Here is an 8,722-nt window from a genome sequence, read left to right as displayed (position 1 = left end):
TTTCCAACGGCCTCTCAAAGGAGTCATAGGTGGGACAGCACGCAGGATAGAATTCCCTGGTGAAGGATGAAGGGGTCTTTGGGGTGAAGGGTGAAGGGATTTTTGCATTTCCTCAATTTAAATACAATTATTTAGGCTACTTAGAAACTCTTCACTAGAATCAATATGTAGCTGTTGGGTTCACTGTTATATCATTTATCGGCCCTAAGAAATATTTTATATAAATAGTAGTGCACATTAGAATCTTACCATATTGACATTTAAAGCCCTTTAAGAGCTTCATTTTAGATGATTCGTTGTTTAAAATATCGGTGTTAATAAGGGCAAAAGAAAGAATTTAAATACAGCTAATATTAAGAGGATGACAATTTCACAGGCTTCATTTTGGTGTGACAGTTTTCTCATTTTGTATTTTATAAGAGTCTAAAGTCCGTGTTAAACTATTTCCTAATAAATCATGAAGAGCTGAAAATAGTTTCTAGTGGCAAACGATTTAGTTTGGAAAAGCTTCAGGCTCCCCTGCCTTGCGGGTTGTGTAAATCTAACCAGACAGTTAGATAGGTAAAAAACATTAAACCCTTTTAGAGGACAATCTTTTTACAAAATTGTTTCATTAGCAAGAGTGACAATTTGCATGATTGAGACATTTATATGTATCATAAACATAATTTTTTTTATCAGGAGTTCAGCAGGGCTCAGTAACATTTGCTTTTATTTTTAACTGCACTTGCTTGTAGGGACTGGGGGCCATCTTGCGCTATGACGTGGTTAATATTAAATAAGTTCCCTTTCAAAAGAACAGCGCCCATCTCGCTAACTAATAACATCACAAATGCAATGGATGAAAGGTGGAAGAAGCTCATAGGTTTGTTTTTTTTTTTTTTTTCTCCTAAGCAATGTTGAGGTTGGGGGAGGAACTGCACACAATCACTGCTCTCATCAGAATAAACCTGAGTGTTTTTAGTAGTTTTCTATCCACACAGAGCATCCCCATTAGAGCTGGGTTTTATTGTTTGAAATGCCTCTGGTTTCAAGAAAGTGTTTTACCTAAAGCAAGACTACTGCTTAAATATGTTCTATTGTATATTCATAGCTCCATTAGTCCTTCTCCAATTTAGCACATCAAAGAGAAGGCTTCATCACTTGCATGTGGATTATACTAACATGAGTGACATTTGTAATCTTATAGGTCTGCAACTTAAGAAATGCTTTTAGAAGCTCATTATTAAATACGCAGCAGTGCTTGAGGAACCAGCCATATAATAGTTTAAAGTCTGAAATGACCTTAGCCCTCCACATCACTAAATGCCACAACATATTATTTACTAAAATTATGAACCACCTCCTTTGAATTTCTACACTATTAGGGACATGAATGCTTATGCCAAAAAGAACATAGAAAATGCTCGCAATCTCATTAACACATTTCCCCCTTTACCATCCCAAAGAGTCTGACTTCCTTCAGAAAGTTTCTTAAAGGGAAAAAAAAATTAAGAGCCAGAACTAGTTTGAAGAAATTCCTCAAGGATCTAATTCAAACAGATATTATGTATGGGATTTCTTCATATTATTTCCTTGCATTTTGTTTTTATAAGGTTCTAACGAAACTATTCACTTCAACTCTATGCCTTTACAATTCTCCTCTAGGAGGTCTGAAGTTCATGCAACTGATTTTTTTTTTTTCCTGCCCTCAATCTCTGAAAACAGGAAGTGAGCACCAAAGTTCTCAAAGGGAAGCTGACTGGTAGTTGAGATGTGCTGGGCTACACCTGTCTCCGTGGCTCCACTGCTATTCTCAGAGGGTCTACATCAGGCGCTTTTCTGGGACAAAATAAATGCCATGTTAAAAAAGAAAACTTAAAAGTAGTAGTGTTCACACACCTGGTTTAATTAGCCTGTGATGGAAGCTGTAGTTGAGATTTGCTCGTACCTAAGGAGGCTGGCGGTACAACCTCAGCATCCGGGCCTATTGGGTATTCCTCCTTGCAGCACTAGCTGTTATACTGCATGTTTTCTGCAGGGCAGCTCTGTGGGCAGTGCAAGTGCTGTCATGGATACTCTGCTGCCTACAACCAGCAACTCGGTATCTCAAGACTAAAACTTAACTGAAGTCAGAATCTTCCCCCAAAATACACACAGCAAGGCAGAACCAGCACAGATATGTAGGAGCAAAATAAAATAAACTTACCTTACAGCCGACCACACTGGACTAAAGGCTCACCAGGAAATGGCTACTTCTCCAGTCAAAGGTCACTGTAAAAGAGCTCCCGGGCTGGGCGCGGTGGCTCACACCGGTAATCCCAGCACTTTGGGAGGCTGAGGGGCGGGCGGATCGTGACGTCATAAATTTGAGACCAGCCTGGCCAACAAGACAAAACCCCTGTCTCTACTAAAAATTAGCCAGGTGTGGTGGCAGCTGTCTGTAATCCCAGCTACTTGGGAGGCTGAGGCAGGAGAATTGCTTAAACCTGGGAGGCAGAGGTTGCAGTGAGCTGAGATCGTGCCATTGCAATTGCACTCCAGCCTGAGCAACAAGAGCAACACTCTCCAAAAAAAATATCTCTGGGTCCTACAACTAAGTGAGCTTCAAAATATGTACTGGTATGACTTAGAAATGCAGCTTCCTTCAAAAGCTATAAACTTGTTAAGAGAACAAGATGGTTGTGCCGTAGCTTTTTTTTTCACATACTTTCATCAATACCCAAGGCTTTGCTATCAAGAAAAAGAATAAACAAAATAGCTGGATACTCCAAACAAGTATTTATACATAAACACAAAAGTCTTACTGTGATATAGAAGTGTAACGACGTGCCGTTAACAGAATATTCCTGACTTATAGAAAGGACTCTGTTAAAACTTTGCTTTGTAGCCCTGCCAATAATGGAATGGTTAAGCAATTTGAAGAATGCCTCACTGGCCCAGAGCTACATATATACACACAGCACCTCCCTCAACTCCTTCAAATTTAAAATGAGCTTGTTATTCAACAACAAAAACTAAAATTTTCCAAAATACAGAAGAGAAAAAGCAGTGTTTAAGCCCAAACACCATGGAATATTTTTTCTTTAAAGTTTTTTATTATTTAAATACACCATACTAGAGCAAATGTCTCTGAAAATATCACAAATAAAAGATTTTTTTTCTTCATTCAGCAAATTAGAAGTAGGGGGAATTTTCTACACAGTAGCTGCTATGAGCCTGATTTTTTTTTCCAATCTTTTTTCTTTTTTTCATTCTTTTTTTTTCTTTGCCATGGGAGTAGCAACATTAGGACAAAAACACTTACATGCATACATACATTGTATTTTACAGAGATACAATAAGTGTTTGTGATAGAATATCACAAAAGCCACATCTCTTTCCTTTATCTCACGTTCAGTTTTGATTGAAACACGTTTCCTTACAACACTTAAATATACAAAGAGCAAATAGAATGTTGTTAAGGTAAAACACAGGGTACAAACTCTGGCCAGTGCCCTGCTAATTGTTAATGAGGGTAGAAAGCAGATTTGAATGCTTCTTTTAATTAGCTTCATTAGTCATTTCCCTCCCCCCCAGCTCCCCCCCCCCCCCAAGATGTCCTCTGGTGGATCTTTTTTCATTTTCTCTACAGTCTCCCATTAGCCCAGGTTCATGGAGTCCTTAATGTTCATATTCAGTCATTTTAATACACCAATAAATGCGGGAAGGGCAATCAAGACTAAAGAAGGTGCAATGGCATGGAGCTGGCACTGGTGCTAGCTACAAAGGTGACTTGTCTACTGAAGACACATGGGATCCACCTGTGATGAACAAATCTGAGATGAAGGCACGCATTCTGCATTACTCTGACCTTTTAGCAGACCTGCAAGAAATAAAAACGGGCATCTTAGCTAAAATGCTAAATTTGAGAGATATTAAACTCAAACATGACTGCTTTTGTCTTCCCCACATTCACTAATCTTCTTTTATTAGATTACTTTCCAACTGTGACTTGATAGAGGCTTTCTATGCTACTTACTCTGGCAGTGAAGAACTAAAGCATAACATTTTCTGCAGTTTTACTAGCAAAGAAAATGAGACAGTAAATGGACTCTCAGAAAGTTTCTGGTGTAAAGCACTACAGTGAATTGCTTAACTCTGTGAAGAGCAAGCATCCTTCCAAAAGGAATGTAACATCTTGCCCAGCGGTGGGATCTTGAGTTTTTTAAATAGTGGGGACATTCCAAGACAAAGTTTCTACCCAGGAAGTTTTGGATTAATATGCTCAACTGTGTAACCTTTTGGAATGTTGCTTAAACTGCTTGTGTTTCAGTTTCCTCATCTTTAAAGAAGGGATAATGATGATGCTGTTGTGATCATTACATATACATACGGGGGCACTTTCAACAGTGCTTAGCCTTTAATAAAAACTAAACAAATACTGGCAGTTATCATTATTATTCCAATATTCCCATGTGAAAAATATCACCCATATTGGTACGACCTATGTGTGTGTCTGTATGAAAAATTCTATGTACAAATATTCACATATTTTCCACTATTTCCTATCTGCTATGTCACCTAATAGTTACATAAATATATGAATCAATACATGTAATGTGATAATGACTTGTGATAGATTAAAGAACATAGTTTGATGCAACGTAGCTTCAATGTCTAAGTCAGAAATGGAAATCCACACACTTGTCAAATACAATCTGTTTGCAATTATCAAAATGAAATAATATATATTATGTTTTTATGGTTTTTAAATGACATTTTGAGCTTTCCAGGAAGTTCTTGTTTCACCCTTTCCCTAACTTACAAAAAGCCTGTAGTCTATTAGGAATTGCAACCCACCACTTCCAAGCTAATTAAAGTGGTGGAGGCTTAATTCCCCAGAGTGGGAGCTCAGTGTGAGAAAGGTAATTTGTCTGTCCAGAACAAAGATGCGGCAGCAGCCAGCAAGCATATTTAATAAATGAGCATCAAATGTCCTCTACGATGGACACACACAACACCAATTATGTAACCATGGGGGAACTTCGAATTGACATGTAAACTAGAACACTAAATTTTTCTCCAACTAAAGAGATGTGCTCTAACTCCTGTTCCACTGAAAAGCACAGATAATTCTAGGTGGCACTATCACACTTCTGAGTGGAGGAAAAAAATTCCAGAGCAGACAGCAATCTACAGAAGAAAAAATTAGCCACAATTCCTGATTTACATAACCCTCCAGAAGGCAGTATTCTCCCGAAGCTAGTCTCCTTCAGTGATACAGGTTAAAAAATTTTGTAGTTCCTTGCACACTAGTGGCCTGAGATTTGAGTCCATCTGAAATGCAAGATTTCAATCACTGTATGACTTAAAAGCTTAAAATTATTTTCCTCAGAATATACAAAAGTCAATGATGCAGAACAACAAATAAACTACACAGCCCAGACCCTGGAACAAATGTCAGAATACAAGTTTAAAGGACCCTGTCCATGGGGGCGTATACTTTCCATACAATTAACTGCCTTTAAAGAAGGGATGTTTGAATAATCAACTCATTGCTTTTAAGCGCCAGAGGATGCTTGAGTACATTTACTATGCATAATACACCAAAAATGTAATTGATTCTGCAAATAGAAGAAAAACGGCCAGAATAAATGTCCGATTTTCCCTACCAAAAATATGGAGAACGAGAGAGGAAAAAATAATAAAAAGAAGGCATTTGTCATTTCTCCCCATCTCATCACCTCCGGAAAAGAAACGCCACAGGGTTTTGGGAAAATAATTTTAAAGCCTCTCCAATTCCAAAAAGCAGTTTATGTTCCACCAGTAAGTGTGTTTTCATTAACTCTTCCCCCTTGCCCTCTAATTAATATCTCTCTGGACCACATTCAGCTTGCCCAAAACCTTTATTTATAAAAACTACTTTATGAATTGACCGTGTTCATGGTGAGCTAAGCACCAAGGGCAAAAATGTGAGAGACTTAACGCCAACAGGGAAATGTTCTTAATTAACAGCACCCCCAAAACACAGCTTCTCACGGATGTCTGACAAGGACGTATCTTTAAGTTGTATTTCCTTATGCCTTTTAAGAGCTATTAATTTTTGAAGCCCACCTGTCTCTTCTTTGGCTTCCAACATTAACATACACTATTAGGTTCTTATTCATTCCCTAAAATATATTTAGTGTTCCAAAATGAATACGCTACCACTGCCATCCTGGAAAAGGTGTGGAGAACAGATTTCAATGAAAGGCACAATACATGTAAATCTATAAACAGGTAAACCTGGTTTATCTGCGGTTCTCCCTAACACCTCTAAATGTATGCCATCTTGGACTGTAAAAGATGGTATGAAATCTTGCTCGAATTTCTTAGGTGCACTTTGTACTTAGTCCCTACCTAACATTGCTACTGCCTATATTCAGTGCTTCACAGTCAAGCTACATTTTCCGTCTCATCTCTACATCCTTTCATTCTCACTATGCATGCTGGTGAACTGCAACAATCATTTTTTTGTACAATACTTCGCTAAGTCAGGGAAAGAAATGGTATAAAACCAGCAACAAAGTGAAGATCTAACTTGGGGAAAAATAAGGAGTGGAAAAAAAGGTCTACTGTTTTATTCCTAGCACTTTTCTTCTTTTTTGCTACCAAATGTAAGTACAAATGGCTGAGGCTCAATTTTGAATAGGTATCTCAAAATATTTATGTTACCATCTATTCACTGTTCTCAACTCTGCCCTGTAGATTCACTTCATTAGAATCTAAATCATAAAAATCTTTAAGTATTTAGATGTCTTGGAACGCCTTAAAGAAGCTTGAAATGCCTCATCAGCGGTGACTGGATAATTTGCAGTTAAAAAGTTTGACTTTTAAAATGGTTATTCTATGCAGCGTCCCATACTAGTAAATTAAATAAAAATGCACATAATTTCATGTAATTAACACTAAGAAGCGGAACATACATTTAAAACTACCTTATAAACGAGCAATGGGAAAAGGACAAATATAAGCATCAAAATATGGCAGCATAATTTTAATGGTTAAAAGTTTTCAAGTATTTGTCATACCCCCACCTCCATCACTGCATTAAGAAAATGCATTACAGAAGACAAAGAAGTCTATTTTCCCGAGACTTTTGAAGCTTGCTAAATTCCCATTTGCAGATAAATGTTTTTTTTTTTTTTTTTTTTTTTTGGTGAGCCTTACAACAGACATTAATGAAGTTCCTATTGTAAATCCATAAAGAATTACCAAGTGAAGTGTGCACTTTTTGTTTCAATGCAATAACTCAGTGCTGTGTGATTGCCTGGGTTAATGATGAAAAAGTCAAACATACTATCAGAGCTGATGGAAAAATCTATCACCAATCTGAAATTAAAATTCATCTGTGGTCAATAAGATTTAATATCCATGCAAGTGGCGCTGTAAAGAGTAAATGAATCAATGTCATCAATACATAATCAGTATGAAATATGATGTGAATAAAATTATGCACACGAGTCATACATTTCACTCTTCTGGGCCAGTGTGGAATGAACAGTCTCTTAACTGAAGGTTGACAGTAATTGTTACAAATTAGACACAGCAGTTATCAAAATGCACTCACTTGCATAGCTATAGGACTTATTAAGGAGATTAAAATAGATCTAAAACTATCCAGTACTGGGGATGCTGGACAACTGTTGATCACCAATTTTCCCTCTGGAGTATCTTCTACTACTACATGATTTGTATATTTGTATAATTTCCTAATTTCTAATTCTGGTCCAAGAACTTTCAAGTTGTGGATCAAGAATCAAGATTCATAATCTTTAATGGCACGATTAGTGGCACCAAGTGGATTAGCAAGAACAAGAATTTGGTTTTAAAAGTAATCAACTCATTCAAATTTTACGGTACGACCAATGAACAAAAATGTCCTCCTCTGGAATTACAGAATGTTTTGTAAAATTACTCTTCTAAAAATAAATGAATCATAAATTGGGTTTGGAAGGCAGGTGTCCGGATTGCTATTCCTAACGTAGAAATCATTCTTTCATGACAAAGATGTTTATTCTTTTCCTGCCATAAATGTTCTAATTTTTCCTCCCACAATAACCTATCACATCATGTTTCTGAATTTCAAAACTGTCAAATGGAATAAATAACCGGTTATATGCAAGTTTTACATTTTGTTTGCTTTTGCATGTGATAATCTTATGCTCAACATGAGTTATGCTACAGATACAACCAAGTCAGGATGTATTTTTTCTTTTAACTATGAAAGATTAACAATTTAATCAGTTATCCTACTTCTGAACACTCTATGTACGAGTAGTAATCTACATTTCTTTAAAAGGGCGCGCAAAAATACAACCACCCAAGAAAACTCCCTTGCTAGGGTAAGAGGTTGAACCTTCCAACTTGCTCTAATAAAGCTTATTAGTAACTGCTGGGTATTCACCTTCTGGTCTGGCAGTAGTGGATTGCTCTGAAGTGAATTCAAATGGCCATTGATGAGAGCTGTAGGTCTATCATGTTCACAAAATAAACTGCCATTGATGTAGTGAAACCGATCTCCCGGGACCAGGCGATTCCGGCAGGTAGAGCAGGTAAAACACTGAAAGGGAAAAACAAACCCACTAAAAACAAGGTACAAATTAAGTCTTTTTTGGTCACAAGTTTATAACCTGTTTTTAAGCAGGTATCTATCTGTCAAGCACAGAGGCACGTAGGGTTTAGCGTTTTTTCTTCCTTTGACAGAACTCCAGAAAACAGT

General features: G+C 37.1%; 1 protein-coding gene across 3 annotated transcripts in view; it reads right to left on the bottom strand.

Moving 5' to 3' along the window:
* Positions 1–3,055: 3,055 nt before the first annotated feature.
* LMO4 (LIM domain only 4) overlaps positions 3,056–8,722 on the bottom strand; it is a 17,155-nt gene continuing 11,488 nt past the window's right edge. For all 3 annotated transcript variants that reach the window (XM_032247788.1, XM_032247790.1, XM_032247789.1), the window contains exons 4-5: positions 8,408–8,563; positions 3,056–3,844 (exon numbers count right to left, since the gene is read on the bottom strand). In XM_032247788.1, the coding sequence (XP_032103679.1) occupies positions 3,836–3,844; positions 8,408–8,563 (165 nt within the window). In that variant the 3' untranslated portion in view covers positions 3,056–3,835. The remainder of the gene's footprint in view (positions 3,845–8,407; positions 8,564–8,722) is intronic.

The sequence above is a fragment of the Sapajus apella genome, unplaced genomic scaffold (assembly GCF_009761245.1).
Source record: "Sapajus apella isolate SASKATOON/1434 unplaced genomic scaffold, GSC_monkey_1.0 scaffold64, whole genome shotgun sequence".
NCBI classification, from domain to species: Eukaryota; Metazoa; Chordata; class Mammalia; order Primates; family Cebidae; genus Sapajus; species Sapajus apella.
The sequence above is the reverse complement of the archived record's forward strand: the minus strand, read 5'-3'. Positions and strand labels throughout refer to the sequence as shown.